Genomic DNA, 23,147 nt, shown 5'->3' on the forward strand with positions numbered 1-23,147 from the left:
ATGAAATAGAAATGAAGAAAACAATAGCAAAGATCAATAAAACTAAAAGCTGCTTCATTGAGAAGACAAACAAAATTGAGTCTTTAGCCAGACACATCAAGAAAAGAAGGGAGAGGACTCAAATCCATAAAATTAGGAATGAAAAAGGAGAAGTTACAACTGACACTGCAGAAATACAAAGGATCATAAGAAACTACTACAAGCAACTATATGCCAATAAAATGGACGACCTGGAAAAATTGGACAAATTCTTAGAAAAGTACAGCATTCCAAGACTGAACCAGGAAGAAATAGAAAAGATGAATAGACCAATCACAAGTAATGAAATTGAAACTGTGGTTAAATCTTCCAACAAATAAAAGTCCAGGACCAGATGTCTTCACAGGCAAATTCTATGAAACTTTTAGAGAAGAGCTAACACCTATCCTTCTCAAACTCTTCCAAAAAATCACAGAGGGAGGAACACTCCTAAGCTCATTCTATAAGGCTGCCATCACCCTGATACCAAAACCAGACAAAGATATCACAAAAAAGAAAATTACAGGCCAATATCACTGGTGAACATAGACGCAAAAATCCTCAACAAAATACTAGCAAACAGAATCCAACAACACATTAAAAGGATCATGCACCATGATCAAGTGGGGTTTATTCCAGGGATGCAAGGATTCTTCAATATACGCAAATCAATCAGTGTGATACACCATATTAACAAATTGAAGGAGAAAAACCATATGATCATCACAATAAATGCAGAAAAAGCTTTTGACAAAATTCAACTCTCATTTATGATAGAAACTCTCCAGAAAGTGAGCATAGAGGGAAACTAACTCAACATAATAAAGGCCGTATACAACAAACCCACAGCAAACATCGTTCTCAATGGTGAAAAACTGAAACCATTTCCACTAAGATCAGAAACAAACAAAGGTGTCCACTCTTACCACTATTATTCAACATAGTTTTGGAAGTTTTAGCCACAGCAATCAGAGAAGTAAAAGAAATAAAAGGAATCCAAATTGGAAAAGAAGAAGTAAAACTGTCACTGTTTGCAGATGACATGATACTATGCATAGAGAATGCTAAAGATGCCACCAGAAAACTACTAGAGCTAATCAATGAATTTAGTAAAGTTGCAGGATACAAAATTAACACACAGTAATCCCTTGCATTCCTATACACTAACAATGAAAGATCAGAAAAAGAAATTAAGGAAACACTCCCATTTACCATTGCAACAAAAAGAGTAAAATACCTAGGAATAAACCTACCTAAGGAGGCAAAAGACCTGTATGCAGAAAACTATAAGACACTGATGAAAGAAATTAAAGATGACACAGACAGATGGAGAGATATACCATGTTCTCGGATTGGAAGAATCAATACTGTGAAAATGACTATACTACCCAAAGCAATCTACAGATTCAGTGCAATCCCTATCAAATTACCAATGGCATTTTTCACAGAAGTAGAACAAAAAATTTTACTATTTGTTTGGAAACACAAAAAACCCTGAATAGCCAAAGCAATCTTGAGAAAGAAAAATGGAGCTGGAGGAATAAGACTCCCTGATTTCAGACTATACTAAAAAGCTACTGTAATCAAGACAGTATGGCACTGGCACAAAAACAGAAATATATATCCGTGGAACCCACCGCCTATGGTCACCCAATCTATGAAAAACGAGGCAAGACTATACAGTGGAGAAAAGACAGTCCTTCAATAAGAGGTGCTGGGAAAACTGGACAGCTACATGTAAAAGAATGCAACACCATACACAAAAATAAACTCAAAATGGATTAAAGACCTAAATGTAAGGCCAGACACTGTAAAACTCTTAGAGGAAAAATAGAGCACTTTTTGACATAAATCACAGCAAGATCTTTTGTGACCCACATCCTAGAGTAATGAAAATAAAAAACAAACATAAACTAATGAGACCTAATGAAAGTTAAAATCTTTTGCACAGCAAAGGAAACCATAAGCAAGATGAAAAGACACCCCTCAGAATGGGAGACAATATTTGCAAATGAAGCAACTGACAAGGGATTAATCTCCAATGTATAGAAAAAGCTCATGTACCTCAATATCAAAAAAACCAAACAATCCAATCAAAAAATGGGCAGAAGACCTAAATAGACATTTCTCCAAAGAAGACATACAGATGGCCAAGAGATACATGATAAGTTGCCCAGCATCACTAATCATTAGAGAAATGAAAATCAAAACTACAATGAGGTATCACCTCATGCCAGTCAGGATGGCCATCATCAAAAATACCTACAAACAGCAAATGTTGGAGAGGGTGTGGAGAAAAGGGAACCCTCTTACACTGTTGGTGGGAATGTAAATTGATATAGCCACTGTGGAGAACAGTATGGTTCCTTAAACAACTAAACATAGAACTACCATATGATACAGCAATCCCACTACTGGGCATATACCCAGAGAAAACCATAATTTAAAAAGACACATGCACCCCAATGTTCATTGCAGCACTATTTACAATAGCCAGGTCATGGAAGCAACCTAAATGTCCATCAACAGAGCAATGGATAAAGAAGATATGGTACGTATATACAATGGAATATTACTCAGCCATAAAATATTACATCCAGCCATGTGGATGGACCCAGAGACTGTCATACAGAATGAAGTAAGTCAGAAAGAGAAAACAAATATGGTATATTAATGCATATTTGTGGAATCTAGAAAAATGGTAATGATCTTATTTGCAAAGCAGTAATAGAGACAGAGATGTAGAGAACAAAGGTATGGATACCAAGGGGGAAACGGGGGGTGAGATGAATTGGCAGATTGGAATTGACATAAATACACTACTATGCATAAAATAGATAACTAATGGTAACCTACTGTATAGCATAGGAAACTCTATTTGGTGCTCTGTGTGACCTAAATGGGAAGGAAATCCAAAAAAGAGGGGATATATGTATACGTATGGCTGATTCACTTTGCTGTACAGCAGAAACTGACACAGCAGCGTAAACCAACTATACTCCAGTTCAAAAAAAAAAAATGAAAGGAAGGCAAGCAGAAATCTTGGGGGAAAGCTTGTAGATGGAACAGCTTGTGCAAAGGTCCTGGGGTAAGAGTGTGGCCAGCCTGTGTTTGAGGAACAGTGAGGAGGCATTATGAGCTGAACTGAATGAGGACAGGGGAGAATAATGGGGGATGAAGGCAGAAAAATAATGAGGGGTCTTGTAGGTCAGTGGACAGACTTAAGCTTTTAATCTTCGAGGGTTTGAGCAGTGGAATGGTATGATTTATAGCCAGTATCCAGTCAGTATCACTCTGGCTGCTCTGTTGAAAATAGACTGAAAGACAGTTAAAGAGGAAGGAAGAAGACCCCTTGGATATCTATTGGTATTATCCAGGCCATAGTGTCTTGAGCCATGGATGGTAGCTGTGGAGGTGATAGAACATGGTCTGAATTTGGATGTATTTTTAAGGCAGAGCCAGTAGGATTTGCTGATCGATTGTATATAGGGATGTGAAGAAAAGAAAGGAATCAATCATGTCCTCAAGGTCTTTACCCACAGCCACTTGCACAGTTAGAATTGCCTTTCCCAAGATGGGGAAGACTGGGAAAAGGACAAGTTACAGCAGGAAGAAAAGTCAAGAGCCCAGTTTTGGACACGCTGTCTTTGAGTTGCTTATTAAAATCCAAGTTGAAATGTTGAACAAGCAGTTGGAATAGAGTTCAACTGACAGTGCTGGAAACATAAATGTTGGCTTCATCAACATATAGATAGTATTTGAAGCTGTGAGTCTGGTTGGCATCTCCAAGGTCCTGAGACAGCTAGAGAGAAGAGGCCAGGAACTCCAAGGCCTGAGACAGCTAGAGAGAAGAGGCCAGGAACTAAGTCCTGCATTCCTCCACTTGGAGGTTGAACCTCTGCTATGGATATGGTACATTTGGATTTCAGCAAAACAGTGATCAGTCTCCCATTCAAAGAACTCTGGTATCAAGTTGACTTCACCAGTGACACAACTGGACTCTACAGTACATCAAAAAATTATTATCCAGAAACATGGATGGACCTAGAAATTATCATACCAAGTGAAGTATGTCAGACAGAAGTAAGTCAGAAAAAGCCAAATATCATATGATGTTGCTTATATGTGGAATCTAAAAAAAACAACAGTACAAATGAACTTATTTACAAAACAGAAACAGATTCACAGACTTCGAAAACAAACTTATGGTTGCCAAAGGGGAAAGGTAGGGGGAGGGATAAATTAGGAGTTTGTGATTAAGAGATACACACTATTATATATAAAATAGACAACCAACAAGGTCCTACCATACAGCACAAGGAATTATATTCAATATGTTGTAGTAACCTAAAATGGAAAAGAATCCAAAAAAGAATATATACATGTGTATATGTATGTATATATATATATATATATGTATATGTATATGTATATATATATATATATATATATATATAACTGAATCACTTTGCTGTACACCGGAAACTAACACAATATTGTAAATAAACTATACTTCAATTATAAAAATAAAGCCAAAAAAATTCACTATTACCTTTTAGGGTTCTTTTGAAGATAAATGAAATGCTTGGAAAGATTATCTGTGTAGTGCTATAAGTTCTTATATTTACATAAATGTATGGTTAATAAATAAAAAATATGAGGGGCACTACGGTAAAAACAGGAGAAGCCGTAAAATGGTTCCCTCCAGTGTTGGTGCCATTGGTTCTGGTGTTGGTACCTCTGTCTATTCTTTTCACCTCTCCCCTCAGGTTCTATGATTCAGGGCTCAGTCTCCCCATTCATCTCTTTCAAAAGAACAAACCCTACTTAGAGTGGTGGTTGTAATGAGCAACAGATACCATTTTAAAAGACACTTGTAAATGTCTAAAAATGTCTAATAGAAAATGTCTATCCCCTAAATCATTTAAGAGTTGGAATACATATCTAGGAGATTTTATAAGCAAATAATAAAAGAAACAGGAACAGATGAGGAAAAATTAATGGATGAAGATGCATTTTTATATATTGAAAGAGTTCCATTAGTTTCTGGCAAGATTAGTGGAAAAAGTTCAATACTTAGAGTACAAAAAAATTGTAAATTTCCAGAGAGAAAACAAAAGAAAGATCAACTTACATGTAATTTTTCCTATGTAACAATAGAAATTAGAAGATAGTGGAATAACATCCACCAGCTATCAAGAAAAGAAGACAATGTTCCAAGATTCCTTTATCCAGCCATGATGTTCTTTATCTTTATTGCTCAGTGAAAAGGTAGGCATTTGTAGATACATAAGGATTTAGGGTATATACTTTGCATGTATCCTACCTGAAGAAAATACTAAAAATATGGCTATTGAATGAGAACAGGATCTCAAGAAAGGGAAGATGAAAGAAGAGGAAACAGTAATGAGTATATGGGATGGATATATACATATACATATATATATGTATATATATACACATACATATACACACATATATAAAATATAATGCAAATATAAAATACAGATTATGAACTTGAAATTTATAAGTGTTATGTGGGGAATTGTTAATTGGGAAGACAAGAACCAGAATAAATTACAAATGAACATATATAATATATAAATGAATACAAAACAATCCCTAGGAATCCTAGGAATAACTTGAAATACAAAGATTTTGAACTACCTCAATAAAACTGAGGTTTTGGAGCCCTGTTATTATAGTGTTGGGAAAAAGACAAGCAAATATGTTTTCAAGGAGATCTTTGGAATGGGATATGGGGAATAGGTAAATAAAACATCCTTTGGGAGGCTACAGATATTACTTCAAGGGATAAAAGAAAAACATATGTTCAATTATGCTTGTTAACTAGAGAAAGGTAACTACCAGCAGAATTTAAAAGTTTAGTAGAACTTCCAAAATAACCAAAAGGACAAAAAGGAGTCAACAGAAATGTGACCAGACAAAACAAAAGTAAAGAAATAGGAAAGCAGCAATAAAGTTGAGTACAAAAAATTAAAGATGGAAGAAATATGATCAAGTATTTCAGGGAATATACTAAATATAAGTTGGCTGAATTTCTCTAGCAAAGACCCTAGACTGTCAGATCACATTTAAAAAGGAACATTTTGTGGCATGTGATTTGTAAGAAATACACCTAAAATAATGAGAAAAATGTTAAAGAGAACACAACCGTAAACACAGCCAAATGCATGCAAAAAAGAAGCATTATTATACATATTATCTCTATAACTTTTGAAGTGGGATATAACCACAAAAATGTAAGTCTATTTAAATCTGTGTTAGAAATCCTATTCATTTGATATTAAAAACTCTCTCCTCCTTGAATGATTGCTGGAATTGGTGTTAATTTTCAGGAAAGAGTAAAAAGATCAGGAACCATTTCTTTACCTTTTTGTAAGAGGCTTGAATGGCTTGTTTGAAGGCAGAATTATGGGTGCTGCTTTGCTTTCTCTTTGAGGAATAAAAAATTGGTACACGAAAAGAGCTCTTCTCTTGGCCCATAGCTAAACTTTGTTGATCTTTATTATCATCAAGAGAAATTAAATCCTCGTAGAAATCTGTTTCCAAATCATCTTCTTCAGTTTGTACCTGGAGAAAAATCCATGTGAAGTAAGACATAATTTAGGAAATATTGGAGTTACTTGTGAACACTTAATGCAATGATCATTCATTCATTTATGCATTCAGTAAATGGTTTGTTGAAGACCCATCTTGCTAGAGAACGAGGTATAGTGTTAGTCCCTGTCTTCAGGGAGTCAAAGTTTAGTGAGGAAGAAAGATAATCACAGACACTTAATTCAATGTGGGTAGTGTTGTGTTGCCAAGGGGAGTGCCACAAATAACTATAAAACTCAGAGAGGCAATACCAGGGAAACGTCTATCAAGGAAATGACTCCATAACTGAGATTTAGTGAGGTGATAAGAATAGAGAGTTATTTTTAATCTGCCTGTGAATTTGATGCCATTTGCAAGCTAATGGAAGGTATCTTTCAGAAAAGTGAGGCCTAGAAAAGGGGAGGGCAGATCCTGTCCTACCCTGCTCTGGCTCCATCACCAACCTTTTAGTCTCACTCATATGTTGGGCATTAGCACTCCACTGGCCAAATCTGCAAGACAGAGGACAAATAATCAAATAATCCATTGGTTCTGCCTGGTGGGTGGTTATCAGTTTTCACCTGACTGGGTCTGGGAAGAAGAAAAAAAAAGCCAGTGGGACTTGAATTATGAGTGGAGCAGGTATTTGCCAAGTCCAAGGTAAATCTTTGTTATGGTTATGCTGGTAAGAAGAGAACAATGGACAATTTTTTTAAAGTTGCAAAGTAAATTGATTGAAGAGTACTTCTTTATGTTAAAAATGCTTGTCTGTACATCTGAAACTAACACAACATTATAAATCAACTATATTCCAATAAAAAAAAATGCTTGTCTGGTTTGCAATGGAAAAATCCCTTGTTTTAAAATATTCAATATTAAAATGCACTGTGAGGCAAACCACATGTCACAATTAAATAGCTTGCACAATTAGTCAAGGGAAGAAATAACCCAGCTGTAAGAGAATCTTGCTCAACAGTAAAATACAGTCAAAAGTTCAGTGTTCTTTTGAGACATTGCAGGGCCTGCTAGTTAGCATTTAAAATGTCCACAAATGAGGCTCATCTGTTAACAAAGCAGTACAACCATATTTAAATGTAGTTGCTGACATCTCTTTACCATTTGCCTAAAATAATTCAGACTACAAATATTTTATTTTATAAATTAACTCTCACACAAGAAAAGATGCGTCAGCCTAAAGAAAACAATATTTGCACGTAAAGTAGGGGCATTGGGTATCCTGGGCAGAAGCTCAGAGAAAATCTGACCACCTATATTGGCTTGGTGGGAAGGCGGTTTTATAGATGAGCAGTGCTGGAAAATTAGATTGAACTGGGAAACTGGGGCCTGGCCTTGTATGCCCTGCTAAAGCATTCGAATTGACGTCTAAATGCAAGATTTTGCATCTGATAAGTTCTTTAAAAATATTATTTGAGTGACTGAAAAGTTGAGAATGTTGTCATCACATTTGTTTTGTAAAGATCATGTTAACTACAGATAACTAAAGTAGAGGCAAGGAGAGCAGTTTAAAAAACTGTTGCAATCAGCCAAGTGATTCAGGAGAATGGCCGGGTATAGGGGAATGGTGGCTGGGTAGAGAGAAAGTGGTGGATTTGACAGATATTTAAGAGGTAAGTCAACAGAAGTTTTTGACCAAGTAAATGTGTATGTGTGTGTGTGTGTGTGTGTGTGTGTGTGTGTGAGAGAGAGAGAGAGAGAGAGAGAGAGAGAATGAGTGAATGAATGGGAATGCTGTTTGATGAATGGGAATATGGAAAGCCAAGACAACATTTGAAAGGAGAAAGATGAGCTCTTTTCGTGAGGTGTAAGGAGCAGCTGGTGGGCTCTGATTAGCTCCATCTTCCTAGCTTTTTCCAGGAAGAGATGTTAAGCAAACTCTGGGGAAAAGGTTTAATCCTCTTTTACATCTTATTCTTAGCCCTCCTGACTACCTGTGGATCTTGTGGGCTGATGACCTCCTGGGGCTCGATATGTGTTGACACTTTCACTTTTGTGTTTGAAGAAAGGAGCTGGGTTTGTAGGGAGGGGCAGAAGAGAGTTAAGAGAGAGTTGGGGAATGGAGGGGGCAGGGTGACACCTACTTTCTGTGGTGTGAGGGTTAGAGACAGAACCTGAAGTTGTGAATTTCACAAGGGATTTAGGGAGGCTTTGGGGGCATTGCAGATCTTCAAAGGCTTGAGGCTTTGGGATATAGCAAGAGACCTTGTCTGGGTAGGTCAGTATATTGGTAAGAATCAAAAGTCTAGTGGTAACTGCACTCTGTAGTTTGCTGGTGACAGCAAGTGCTTTAGCGTACACCCAGTAGCGAGCAGCAGCTCCAAAGAAACGAGAGGAGGATTCCTGAGACACTGATACAACTCTGGGGACTGGTGCAGGGATCCTATGGTATTTAGCTCTGCATTTAGCGTTTGGAAGATCCCTGAGGGGCAGAATTCTTCCTAAGGTCTTCCATTCTGACTTCCTGTCCAATTGCCTTCCTTTCAGGAGCCCCCTCTAATCTTTGTGTGCCAGCCAGCCCATGATTTCATCTTTCTCAATAAGCTCTGATACTGTAGAAGAAAGGAAGTCAGATGCCTGCTGAATTTCTCTTCCTCTACTGTTTTCAGTAAGGAATAGCTTAGATTTGCACAGCTGCCTGTTAACGGTATGAACAAAGTAATAAAGAGATCAGTGGAAAGTAAACCAATAGCTGTGACCTTGGGTCTGGTCTTTTCCAAATCTTTGTTTGAAGAAATATCACCATGAGGCTTCCCTGGTGGCGCAGTGGTTGGGAGTCTGTCTGCCGATGCAGGTGGACGCGGGTTCATGCCCCGGTCCGGGAAGATCTCACATGCCGCGGAGCGGCTGGGCCCGTGACCCATGGCCGCTGAGCCTGCGCGTCCGGAGCCTGTGCTCCGCAACGGGAGAGGCCACAACAGTGAGAGGCCCGCGTACCGCAAAAACAAAAAAAAAGAAAAAAAAAGAAATATCACCATGACCTTCCTCAGCAATTGAATATTATCTAAAATTCAATGACGTATAGTTAGAGATCAGCTCAGGCAGCTTCTTAAGGTTGGACAAGTTTCAGAACTACACGGATAATGAAATGAATCTACTTTCTTCTGAATGAGGATTTTTCAGGCTGTATTTCCTGATATAACTTGCCATACACGCTTGGGTTACTAAATTATATGGGTGGATCCAACATTCTGCTGGTAAATGTTTAACAACCAATTCTCTGAGAGGGGAAAAAAAAATCTGTGATTTACTACAGCGTTTGCCTTTTCTTGTGCCATAAATATTCCTACTATAGCTGATTTCAAGCTACCTATATGATGCCCCTGAATTCAAACTTGGGAAGAGATGCACAGTAGCAAATTATTAGTATTTTTTTGGTGGGACAACTAATGGTTTATAATGTTTAGCAAGGACTGACAGTTGGCTTTGATGGTTAAGTGTTTTGTCCTGCAAATTATTATATAGTATTTTTAAGATACAATAGGTGTAAGTAACCTCAAGGGCATAGTATCATATAAGTGTAAAGTGTTATCTAAGCCCGTGTTTGCTCTCTTGTGCTGAGCTTAATTAACATTTGTCACTTGTAAAACTGTATAAAAGGGATGCTTGCAGAGAATATAGGCAGTATGTTTCTTTGGAAATTATTGTATTTTGAAAGTAAGCTTATGGATTGGTTGTTTAGGAGTTAGAAAGCATCCTCCAACATAATGATATTATATGTAAATGTCTGGGTTTTAGCTCTGTCTACAAAGCCTACTCAATACATCTTAAGAATAGAATACATCTTCCATCATTGACAGACTTTTTGATGTTATTTTTTCTTTGGAAAAAGGTCTCTTTTGAGTTCCTTTTCAGCATACCAGCAAGACCTTTTCTACCTCCCTTGGTAGTGGTGGGCCCTCTGGGGTTAGCATCTTCTGGATCTGTGGGGAGATAGTGAGTATTCTCTTTACCTGGTCAGAGTCACGTGTTACTCTTGTCGCATCTACCTCCAGGCAGGGATGGGACTTCTCAGGGCAAGTCTCCCCAAACGTGTTTGAATTTGGCAGTTGGACCCCAAGGACATTTTCCCACACCCATTAGCATATATTAGATGGTTTTTAAATTGAGTTTGTCAAATGCCTGTATTTATATGAATATAAAAGTTTTTTTTTATTTTTAAGAAGGGATTGAGTGAATTTTGCTGAACACATACTATCTGTAAAGTGGTCTCAGAAATCATTAGATTTTCTGAAATTCTCTCTAGTATGTCAAATTTGTATGTATGGATGTAGCCATTAAAGTCATGTCTTTCCTGTTTCTCTTATAAATTAAAAGAAACAAATTGTTTAGTTCAGCAAGTATGGAGTACTTATCATGTGTAAGGCACTGGGCTGGATTCTGAGAATATATAGTATGCTGCTTGTTACCTCTCAGGAAAACAAACAGAAAACCAAACCAACTAATAAAATGGGGTGGAAGGTAAGCAGAAGTACCCCCATTATACTTAAGTTTATCTTAATTTTTGTTTTTGGAAGCCAGGCCCTCTTTTATGTCTAAATTTTGTGGTTATCCGAGAGAACTATGGTAGAAGAAAATTCTGAATAAACCAAGTCATTTATCTGAGTGGGGACATGTTACAGCTATTTGTTCACGGGAGAAAGCATGGACTCTGGAATTTGGAAAAGTTGTGCTTAAATCTCTGATCCACTACTTACTAGCTGTTTAACTTTGGACAAATTAGTTTCCTTATTTTCCATCTGTAAATTGATGATAATAACACTGACCTTACTGGGTTGTAGAAGGATTAAACACCAACACATAAAAGGTGATGAAAAATGTTCATTACCTTTTTATTCTGTCCCTTCCTTCATGACTCATTTTTCATTGGAAATTTAGCTTATAATCACCATTGGCACTTGGAATGCCCCATGATAAGCTGTCGTACCTCGAAGTTGACATTTTCCAGATTGGCCGGGAAACGGTATGGATTACTTGCTCTACTGCTTTTGACAGTTTTACATATTCCTCCAGTGAAAGAGTTATCGAGGACTTCTCCTCTGGCCTCTCCTGCCAGAAAATGAAACCTATAAACAAAGTAATTTTTAAGAATTCAATAGATGTAGAGCAATCTTTAAAATTTACTGTATATGAAAGAAATTATTCTCTTAGACGTTCTTGACTCATGACAAATGGCTTGAAGGAAAGCCCATTTTTTGTAGTTTATGGTGAGGTATCCAAAAAGGGCTGGAAGCCAAACTCAGCCCCTCTGGCTCTGTTAGGTTCTCCCTATTCCATTTATTTAATTGTTCTAGGCTTTCATCATGACATAAAATTTGAGTTTATAATTATTTCATGAGTTACAGAACCAGTACAAACTTTGGAAGTAGATTATGAAATAAATTATTACATAACTAATGCCAATCTGGGTTCTCTTCCTTCAGTATGATCCAGTAAAAGAATTCTTATAGAGAGCTAATAATGAAATAGTAATAGCAATATTTTAATAGAATTGTAATCACATTATTATAGTTTTTATTAATAACTATAATGATATTTAAAATTTGTTTAACAAATGCTTACATAATATTTACTATAAGTCTAGTACTGTTTGATCTGTGTTTAATATTAATATTATATTTACTTAATATTTATGATAACCATGTGATATAGATATAATTATTATACCCATTTTACAAATGAGGAAATTGAAGAATAGAGAGATTAATTAGCTTAGTACAAATCAAGTATTTAAGAAATTGTTTTGTGGTAGATGAAAATTTTTTTGGAATGCTAATTGTTTTCCAAGTTCTTATAGATATTAATATGTATTCTGTGAAAATAAAAGTTTTGTGTCAAAAATTTGATGATGCTGGATTACATAAGATGAGATAATAGAAAATACGTATACTGGTCTCTGCCCCCCATTTCCTGGACCAGAGCTCTCAAAACCCTTGTAATTTCCTGAATGATGAGAGCACTAACAGCATCTTTTCTTCTAGTATTTGTTCTTTGACCCCAGTTTTTGACACTGAGCTCCTAAATCCCTTGGAATTTCTTGTGTGACAGCACTTGTGTGTCTTTTGTTCCAATGAGGTGACTCTTGGTGGGCTCCTGGATGGGGGCTGGTCACCAGAAAGATCATGCCATGATTCAAGGCTTGGAATTTTTTGCCTTACCCTCCATTCTCCAGAGAGGGGAAAGAGGCTAGAAATAGGAGTAATGATCTATCACATGTCTGTAATGAAGCCGCCATAAAAATCCCCAAAGTATGGGGTTCAGAGAGCTTCTGGGTTGGTGAGCATATGGAGGTGTGGGAGAGTGGTACCTAACCAGGGCATGGAAGCTCCTTCCCCTTCCCACATCCTTGCCCTACCCATCTCTCCCAATAGGATGTTCATCTGTATCCTTTATCATATCCTTTTATAGTAAACTGGTAAATATAAGTAAGTTATTTTACTGATTTCTGTGAGCAGTTTTTGCAAATTAATCAAACCCAAGGATGAGTTCTTGGAAATCTTCGATGTGTCAGAGGCACAGGTGAGAACCTGAAGTTGCAATTGGCATCTGACATTGCAGGGGGCAGGGGCAGTTTTCCAGGACTGAGCCCTTAACCTATGGGATCTGACACTATCTTCAAGTAGATTGGGTCAAAATTCAGTTAAACTGTAGGGCTCCTGGCTGGTGACACAGAGAATTGCTTGGTTGGGGGAAACCTACCCCACATCTGGCATCAGAAGTGTTGTGAGTGTGGCAGTAGTGTGAGAATAAATGAGGTACACAGCAGGAGGACCCATATGTGAATCAGATCTCAGTAAAGCTGTTTTTTAAAAAAAGAGTGATTCTTCTGGGTTCTGTAAGTTGTATCTCTTAGTCAAATTCTCACCCTTATTGAATTTGTATCAATGGGTATTTGAGAGAGGAAATAAGAGGAGCTGGTCTGGAAAGAACTTTCCAAAGTACTTAAAGTTGCATGACAAACACATGTATTTAAGACTCTTTCATTTTCTGAGTTAAGAGGGATCAATGAGGAAAAAAGAATTGTTTACCTTTAACTGCCTTATACCATGTACTATAAATTTGTCACAAACAAGAAAGGGCTTGAGAAGAATGGTTCCCAGGTCATGAGGAATCTGTGAAAGTAGCAGCTCCTGGCAGAGAGCCTGAAGGTAGGATTTTTGTGGAGGTGACTCTGTCAGGGTGCGTCTGAGGAAACTTTTAGGAGTGAAGCCAACTATGCAGCAATTTTGAGCTCTATTCTTTCTCCTCCCCTCTGTGGCATTTAAGTTGACTTTAAATATTTTGGTGTTTCAAATACATTGTGGCTTTTAATATTTTAGGTTTCTAAAGTGCTTTATCTAATTTGGCTTTAATGTTATATTTTGTAACTTTTTGAATTTAATTAAAAATTTCATATATACAGGTACATAAATATGCATGTGTGTTCATGTATTATACGTGTGTGTGTGTGTGTGTGTGTATGTATACGCGTTTGTACTTTGGATGAGCCTGAGAAAAAACAAACAGCATACTACTATCGCCTGATTCTTGCTTCAGATTTCAGACCTTGAGACTGATGTTGACAAAGTAGCAATGTTGGTATGTCTTATTAAATTCCTTCTTGGAGAGATGCCATTTAAAAAGAGGGATGGCTACCCCGGAAACTTTTTATTTTGGGTAGAAATGTGTTGGAGGGAGGCAGAGATTCTAAGGCCAGCAGGTTAGAGAGATTCCAGTAAGCAGCTCTCAAAACTCTCAATCTCTGGGGAGGCGAGGAGAAGACTGGCTGTCCCTGAGCCAGTAGGTTTTGCTCATTTCTGAGAACTCTTGGGACAACAGCTCTGGTTGGCAGGGGCCCACACAGTCCTTCTGCCAAAGTACACAGAGCATGTGGTCCTCCCCAGCTGTAACTCGAGAGTCTCGACCAACTGAACAAGAGGTGAGTTTGTAATGTCATCCCTAATCAATCAGAACATTAGAAAATGTGATTATCAGTGGGAGTTTCTGGCTGAGTTTTTCTTCCAAAGAAAGGAAAAAAAGAAACCATTTCTGTACCCTGATAAGATGCTGTTGAAACATTCTCGATGAAATCAACTCTAATTAGGAGTTCTTAGGACAGAACCTCAAATCAGTTTGTAGTCATCCAACATACAGATGAGGAAACTACAGCCCAGAGATGTTCAATTACTTGGTCATGATCTAGTGAATTAATACAGAAGTAGGTCTAGAACACGGCTCCCCTTATTTCCAGACTAATGGCCGTTCCATTGTACTGCTGTCCTTGAGTTTGTTTCAATAGCTTCTAGTTTTTATTCTAATCAAATGAGGTTGTATTTGCAATTTCTGTTGTTTGTCTTTGGTGCCTCAAGGTTTCATTTTATGCAAGTCTGGCCATACAAGTAAAGACAAAAAAAACCCCACTACAAAGCAGTAAAAGTTTGTAGAAAACTATTTGCTTTCTGGGCAAAAATTGAAAGAAGAATTCTTTACCATGAGAAAAGGAGAGTACAAGAGATTACTGGGTTTTCTTATGCTTCCAACTAAGGCTTAGCTCTTGTTTTCAATTTTTCTTGTATTTCCTCAAGTTTTCTCAGACACTGTCTCAGTCTGATGAATTTAGAATCCCTTGCCAAACCTCCAATGTCCTCGTGACCTAAAAGAGGAACATTAGAATTTCTGAGCACTATTTAAAGATCAGGAGGAGGGTGGCGTGGCCCACCGAGGTTTCTTCCATTACGTTCTCATCTCTAAGGTGGATATTGTCCCAAATCAGAATGAAATGGTAGAAATAACCCAGGTCTTGGAGTTTGGGTTTGAATCCTGTTCCTCCATTTACTAGCTGTTAAACTTGGACAGGTTAGTTAATCTCTCTGAGGCTCCTTTTCCTGGTTTGTAAGTTGGGCAAGTAGAACCAGATGGTAATGCAGGTCTGACCTTCTGCCTTTAAACTGTACTGACCTACCCATACATCACATAGTCCATGTAAGAGGAAGTTTTGGACGCCCTCGCCATGTTCATATCTCCTCTTACTCCCCTGCTTTTTCACATCATTGTTTTTTGATCACCCTATCTTTTCTGTGTTTGCCCGACTCCTTTCCTTCTGGCTCTGTCTCCACTATTGGCTCAGGGCTTGCCTCTCATGCTTGAAAAATGGTTTTGCTCTTTTAGTGTTTTCACTTTCAGTACACTCACAAGCGTACTTTTTGATGCCCTTTTTCTCCATTGTCAGTAGGCGTTTTTGGCTGAGGTTTTCTTCCAGGGAATGGAGAAGAAGGAAACGATTTCTGCACATCGATAAGAAGATGCTGTTGAAGCACTCTCATTGAAATCAACTCTAATTAGGAAATTTTAGGACCTAACCTCAAATCAGTTTGTAGTCTTCCAACATACAGATGTGGAGACTGCACATTTCTGAGTGGGTCCTCACCCTTTCAAGATATAGTCCCGGGAATCCACCCTGGTACCTCCCAGCTTGGCTGGCCTCCCACCAGTTTCCCCCGATCCCCTCCAGAGCTGTCAGAAGGCTATATAAGAATTAAAATAAACTATGTTTATGAAGTACTCACAGCGTTGTCCGCTACGAACTAAATATGAAAATGCTAAATTCTTTTATTCCTTAGGAATGAGGATTATGGCCTGCGTGCGCTGCTTGAGCGTGGTAGCCTAGTGTCCGGGACAGGGCTGGTGAGAGGAGTAAGACATTCATGAGGAATGTAGACAGTGGTGGGTCTCATTGCTTCATTGTTGCTTCCAACTCATTAGTTCTGAGATGGTCCTACTTCCCAAATGATAAAAAGATGATACATACCCAGTGCCCATCAGCTGTACACTAGGGATGGGATTATACTGCCGTGAGCATACTGATTTTTTTCTCCCACAATTCCTTTCATCTGAATTGTCTCCACAATCATTTTCTCCATTGCATTCCAACTTGCTGGCAATGCAGCGACCTAGTCAAGAAACAGCAACATTGACAACAAATGATCATTTAAGAAAGTATTTGCTGATTTGAAACATGAGTACTTTAAATTTCAAGGGAAGGTTGAAGGCAAGTTTTCATTATTTTTGATAAAAAATTAGGAAATATGGAAATGGAATGACAAACTGATGTTTTCCCTTATTTTTTAGGATTACAAGAGTCAGGATATAATTATTTAGTCACTGTTGAGCTCATTGTCTTAAATAAGGGAAATAATTCTAGAATCCCATTACCATTACAGTGAGCTTGCTGCAGAAATCATCTTCTGTAGGAGAAAATTAACAATAGGCTCAGAATTTTTTTTGATTCAGGATAACAGACTCAAGGTCACTGTTTTTTTCAAAAAAACTATAATTTCACACACACACGTCTACTGGTACACATAACAACGTGGCTGAATGTCTGAAATTTTATGTTGGGTGAAATAAGCCCGACACAGAAGAGTCATGCCGTTTGAATCCTTTATCTGATGTTCAACAACAAGGAGAGAGATTAACTGGAAAGAGGAAAGCAGGAACTTTTTGGGTTTATGGAGATTTTCTGTACCTTGATTGGGGATTGTTTACATGGGTGTATATATTTGTCAAAATCAAATGGCACACTTACTATCAGTGTATTTTACTATACATAATTATTACATATTTTAATGTAGATATTCACTGTTTATGATTACTGTTAATAATTGTTTCACTGCATATAATTTACTATATCTAATTATTTTTTTTGGACAAATTAAATGCCTAGGTACTACAGTATTAGGTAGCAGTTTGAGTGAATTTAGATAATAGTACCAACTCCATGTACCCAGACAATTCCCTTCCTTTTTAAACTTGATGAATTTCATAAGGATCCTAGGAATCAGTATGTGCCTATATATTACTGAAATTGAAATGGTTTATGTACAATGACAGATAGCCCGCCTCCTGCCCCTCAGCCTCTTGCCTATAGTCAGGGATGCTGGCATCTGTACCATTACGTACAGGTCTCACTGACAATGATTAAATGTTTTACTCAGGATTATCTGGTTACCTATTTTAAATTGTGATCAACATCTCACTACAGCTATGCATGACTATTTGGACTAACTGAAATGCTTGGGGAAATTGGGTATTCTATTGAATTAAGTTTTTGTACTAATAGGGAGTTCCCCAGAAAGTACTTAGTTTTTTTGTTAATAACATTCAATAAGAAGGTAGAATGTAATGAAAGTAATTAAGTCCTCCTTTGATTATTCAAAATCTTGTATTGAGACCATTATTATAGTTCTGAGCATCATAAACATACAAGACTGAAAATACAGAGGGAATTGAATTCCTGTCATTCCCAAGATATAAACTGAAAGACGCTCTGTTTTTAAAACAGCACATCTCTAGTTTTTCTGTTTGTTTTTCTTAGGGCAGAGCAGAATGGGTAATTTAGTATGCAATAGAGATGCTTTTCCTAAAGAAAAAGAAAGGACAAATATGATAGTTTTTAAAAGTTTTGAACCTAGCACTCACAAATTTGAACAAAAGCTAATTTTTGATACCGTTACATTAAAAAATCTCCCATTTTATCAGGTGGAGATAGGGGTACACATGTAAGGTACGGTTCTCATTAACCTAGGTTTGTGAGCAGGGTACCAGATATGTTAGGAATTCTATTCATTTGGTACTTCCAGGGATATTAGAGAGGATTTATTAACAAGGGTAGGGATGAAAGCAAGAGGAATTCTCTTCAGTGATGTTTAGGAATGGGTGGCAGGAGTGATATAGGTCTGTGACGGGACACAGCTGAGAATGATTCCAGGACTTGGAAACACAATGGAATAGGAAGCACAAGGGGAGAGAGATTGTAAGCCATAAATATATCCTATACCAAAGAAGGAATGGGAAAAATGAAGGGAAATTCGGATAATACAGGATTTGTAGAAGTCAGCATGCTTTAGCCAGCACATGCCTATATATACTTACACCTGGAACTATGTAGTCATTTGAATGGTACATGATTTTCCTATTTACTTGAACTGATTTGTGTTACTACAATGGTATATTATTTTTATAACTAGTTGCAAATTCTCATCTTTATGCTTAAAGTTACAACTTTGAGAGAGGAGTTGGCATAGTGCATGGGGATTATCCTCATGGGTACTTCTCAAAGATCCATGTATACATTAAAGTAATATATTCAGTCTTGGGGGACTCTGAAGATGAGAGGAAAGGAAAGATAGACATTTTTTGATGTTGTTGTTAACTGAGCCAAACATCATTCTGAGTATCCTGAGTCAGACAAATAATGGTCCATTCAACATTTTATTCCCTTTCAGAGTGGCATTAGTGGATGTTTCTAGGAGAGCACAGTGGTATATCATCTTCAGTGGAATATTTAACAACCAATAGGCCATGGCACCACTCAGTCAGAATGGATTCCAACCATATTTGTGCCAGGGATTAGCTGGTTAGTGGTTGGATCCTAGGAAGATCTAGATTCTTGGTGAAGGGATCTGGACAGTAGGGCAGAGGTCACTAAGAGACCTCAGGGTAGCAGTTGCTTACCAACCATTACAGATGTATTTCAACAGTTCAGTTTCTATCACTAGTTATGGACATATTGCTGATGAACTAGAGATCAGCTGTGCTTATACCACTAACTTTCCTGAACTCCCTCATTATGAATTGTTAGCTCATGGATGTATCTAAAGCCTTCTCAAACTTGTGGATATTTCTGGCCTAAACAAAGCTCTTTTGCAATAAATCTCATAGATTTATCATCTATTGAATAAAAGAGCTCTTCCTGGTAATCTGTTCTAAAAACTACCCTTCAAGGTTCAAATAGTTGTGCTTCAGTTCTAAATTTTTATCTTAATATTCTGGTTCTAATGTTAAGGTCTGCATTCCCCTGAGCCATTGCCATCAAGATTTTTCTTATATTCCCTCTTTTGTCAATATGTGACATGACCTTATTTTTGTAGGCATAATGTCTATCTCCCTACCCACGTCCCACCCTCACATCTCAGGTTTGGGGGATGAGGTACAGAGGGAAAACCCTGACATGAGCATTCCTGCCTGACACTCAGAAAAGATTGGCAAAGCTGAAGGCAGCAAGCAAGGAGTAAGAAGAGAGAAACATTAGACCCAGGTCTGGGGTCAATTTTCTATAGGAATTTGAAATCTGCTATTTAGTTCTAAATACTTTTCAGTGTATCTCAGAGTACACAGAAATGATGGGATTTTATTCATCTGAACTCTAATTTTAACTTTAAATTGACTATTTATATAAGAAATCAGTGAACTATGGCCCATGGATGAAAACTGACCTGCCACTTGCTCTTGTAAATAAAATTCTATTGGAACACAGCCATGCTCAATTGTTTATCTACTGTCTATGGCAGCTTTGATGCTAAGATGCCAGAGTTGAACAGCTGCTGCATAGACCGTATGGCCAGCAAAGCCTAAAATATTTGCTATCTGGACCTTTCCTGAAAAACCGTGTAGAAATCTCATCTAGACTGTTCAAAGTGTTGAGCTTTGGAGAGCCATTAATTAGCAAGAGAATACATAGATTAAGTGGTATATTCAAAATTTGATTATAATCTAATGATACTTAAATTAAAAAATTTACAATTTTCTGAATGAGAATTGGACTTGAAGGGAACATTGCCACCATTTAAATCATTTTCAACCTCCTCTTCTGACAGTTACCTTTGGAGTCATTCAATGGACCACACCAGAAAATTTGTCACATCATCTCTAGTCATCCCCTTGACATACTATCTTAGCTTTAATATTCTTATCTTAATAAACTATATTAAAATTTTAAAACTCTGTCACCCCTTTTCAATTGCTTATTCTGATTCTAGATTTGTGCTTCTTAATAACCGATTTTTTTTTTTTTTTTTTTTTCGGTACGCGGGCCTCTCACTGTTGTGGCCTCTCCCGTCGCGGAGCACAGGCTCCGGACGCGCAGGCTCAGCGGCCATGGCTCACGGGCCCAGCCGCTCCGCGGCATGTGGGATCCTCCCGGACCGGGGCACGAACCCATGTCCCCTGCATCGGCAGGCGGACTCTCAACCACTGCGCCACCAGGGAAGCCCTAGCCAATTTTTAAAAGTATCTGCCTCTTCCTCCGTTTCCTTCTCCTCATTCTCTTCTTACTGCTGTATCACAGTGTGGGAACCTGGGAGTCGTACTTGATGAGCAAATGAATCAAGTAAGTGGTCAAGATGATTATAGCTTGAAAGCTGTAATTTTACACATGAATAGCATGTAATTGGTAGCATAACACCCCTGTCCCCACAGGCTTAAAATATGGTGGGACTTCTCTATCATGACTTTCACTGGGAGTCAATTGGAATACATTTATTTAGTCATTTTTAATGAAGACTGAACATTTTCCAAAAGTACATTACCACTGTCACAGTGGAACTTATTCTTGCAGTCAACCTCTTCAATTTTGCAGAGCTTAGAAGGGATGCATGGTTGAAAGGTCATGAGGGGCTCAGTACATGGTTGTCCTCCAAACTGACTGGGGCGCAAGATGGACCTAACTTTAAACTGAAAGAAAAGGAGAGAAAGGTGAGTAACTGAGGCTGGGTCAAAGCCAAAAACTATCTAAGAAAACTGGGCTTCTCAATCACAATAGTGATTTTTCCTATAGTGGCGTTTGCTGAATTAAATAATGACTTTTTCCAGTTCTATTATTGTGTGTCCTTAGGGAAGTCAGTACTTTTTGGGTCTCACTTTTCCAACCTGTAAAATGAGGAACCGGGACAAAAGATTTCTTAAGATTTCTAACTCTGAAATCATATGATTCTAAATTGAATAGAAATCAAATGCACACATATTTACTGAGCGTGTCCTGAGTGCAATAAATCTTCCAGGTAATAACAGTAGCTCTTTTATTCCTCAAAGATAGTGTGACGTGATAAATGTGAAAGGATTTGGGGGCTCTTTTGCATGAGGAAGTCACCATGGAAACCAGGGCTGACACATTCTCCTCACTTTAAAAGATTTTAAACAGGCAGTAGTAAAACAAAGAGTCAGAGATGGAAAGAAATAGGACAGGATTAAAAAGTACTGACTTTGAAGTCAGAAAAATCCAAGTTCGAAATGTAGTCTTCTATTCATTAGTGGTGTATTCTTGGGCAAATTACTTAACCCCTAATGAGCTGTCACTTCCTCATCTATAAAATGGGTAGAAAAACAATGTGATGTGAAGTTTGAATAAGGTGATGTACGTAAAGGGCGTAGAACAATTTCTCTCAGAGAGTGGGTGCTCCAATAATGAGTTCTTTCTACTTCCCTAATGTCTGAATGCTTAGCCCCTGACCTGACTGGGGTTCACATGGGCCAGTGTCCTTACAGGAATGAGCTTGAGATGGGTAAATATTGCAGCTGGGAACAATAAACAAATAGAGGGACTTTCCCATGGGGAGAGGGATGTTAGAGGAAAGGCAAGGAGTCATTTTAATTAATGCCCTTCATTTCTGTCTGATTTTAAACCTTGGACTGAAATCCCCATTTTTTAGCACTTGTTTTTGCTTTGTGAGCTCTCAGAGGGCACAGGCAGTGGAATTCAGAGCTGGGCGAGTGCAATACCAATTCTGGGGCGTAGAACATTGTTTTTGGTGTTCACATGACAATAAACCATGCAAAATGAATCCTCCTTCCCCCCCAACATGTTGCTAAATGGAATTTTCCTTCAATGGAAGCTGGGACAGTTCATTTTCAAATATTGAAGAAATTCAGCATTTCTATGACTGTTGAGTCTGTCAGGGAATTCGAGAATTTTACTGTGATTCCGACTTCCTGAATACACCCACATATCACCTACCTGTTTTTCAACACAAGGGTCACAGTCTGACCACGGTCCATAATCTCCCAGAAGGCAATTGATAGGACAAGTTTGCCAGTTACATTCTCTGGTCTCCTGCTTGGTGCAAAGCTGGTCGCAAAAGTTCTCCAGATAGTACTGATTCACAACGATTTGTCTGTAACAGTGAGGAAAAAGCTGCTCAGAATGAGTGTATTCATTGTGGCTCCAGCTCCATAAGAAAAAGATCATTGACTCAATTACAGTGAATACAAGGAAAGAAGGTTTTCATGGAAAATCAGGCAGTGTGGCATATGTGCAATTCTTACCACTTACTGGAACTCAGCACTGGGTCCATAATTTGTTGGGCCCTGTGCAAAATGAAAATGGGGGGGGCTCACGTTCAAAGCTTATTAAGAATTTCAAGAAAATGACTGCAGAGCATTAAGCCAAGCACAGAGCGCTTCTCAGTGTGCGGTCCTGTGTGACTGCACAGGTCACACGTCCATGAAGCTGGCCCTGACTGAATTCCTGGAAGGGACTGAAAGGGAAAGAAAAGGAAGAAGAAAGTTTCTGCAAATTGCTTAAAAGATGACAACACAGGGTGATAAATACAATGATTGTGATAGAGCCAGAGTGCCGTGGGCCCAAAGAGTAAGGGAGAAAGTGACATGAGAGATACATTTTGAAAAATTCATGTGAATTTCCCAGGCAAGAAAGGGAAGGGCATTCAGAAGGAAGATCATGTGCAAAGATTAGAGGTGGA

At 38.0% G+C, this 23,147-nt stretch overlaps 1 protein-coding gene and 1 long non-coding RNA gene across 5 annotated transcripts in view; one reads left to right on the forward strand and one right to left on the reverse strand.

The window, feature by feature from the left end:
- The window catches only part of LOC114891890, a 253,784-nt gene that overhangs the window by 175,419 nt on the left and 55,218 nt on the right, over positions 1-23,147 (forward strand). The gene's annotated exons all lie outside the window — the stretch shown is intronic.
- Positions 1-23,147, reverse strand: part of C6 (complement C6) — a 92,851-nt gene that overhangs the window by 62,469 nt on the left and 7,235 nt on the right. For 3 of the 4 annotated variants that reach the window (XM_029216381.1, XM_029216382.1, XM_029216383.1), the window contains 5 exons: positions 22,403-22,559; positions 20,979-21,123; positions 16,421-16,562; positions 11,561-11,699; positions 6,412-6,612 (listed from right to left, as the gene is read on the reverse strand). In XM_029216381.1, the coding sequence (XP_029072214.1) occupies positions 6,412-6,612; positions 11,561-11,699; positions 16,421-16,562; positions 20,979-21,123; positions 22,403-22,559 (784 nt within the window). Of the gene's footprint in view, positions 1-6,411; positions 6,613-9,332; positions 11,463-11,560; positions 11,700-16,420; positions 16,563-20,978; positions 21,124-22,402; positions 22,560-23,147 lie in introns of those variants that run through there. The other variant, XM_029216385.1, reaches the window with a different exon arrangement.

The sequence above is a fragment of the Monodon monoceros genome, unplaced genomic scaffold (genome assembly GCF_005190385.1).
Source record: "Monodon monoceros isolate NGI ecotype Baffin Bay Population unplaced genomic scaffold, NGI_Narwhal_1 Super_Scaffold_12, whole genome shotgun sequence".
Classification (NCBI taxonomy): domain Eukaryota; kingdom Metazoa; phylum Chordata; class Mammalia; order Artiodactyla; family Monodontidae; genus Monodon; species Monodon monoceros.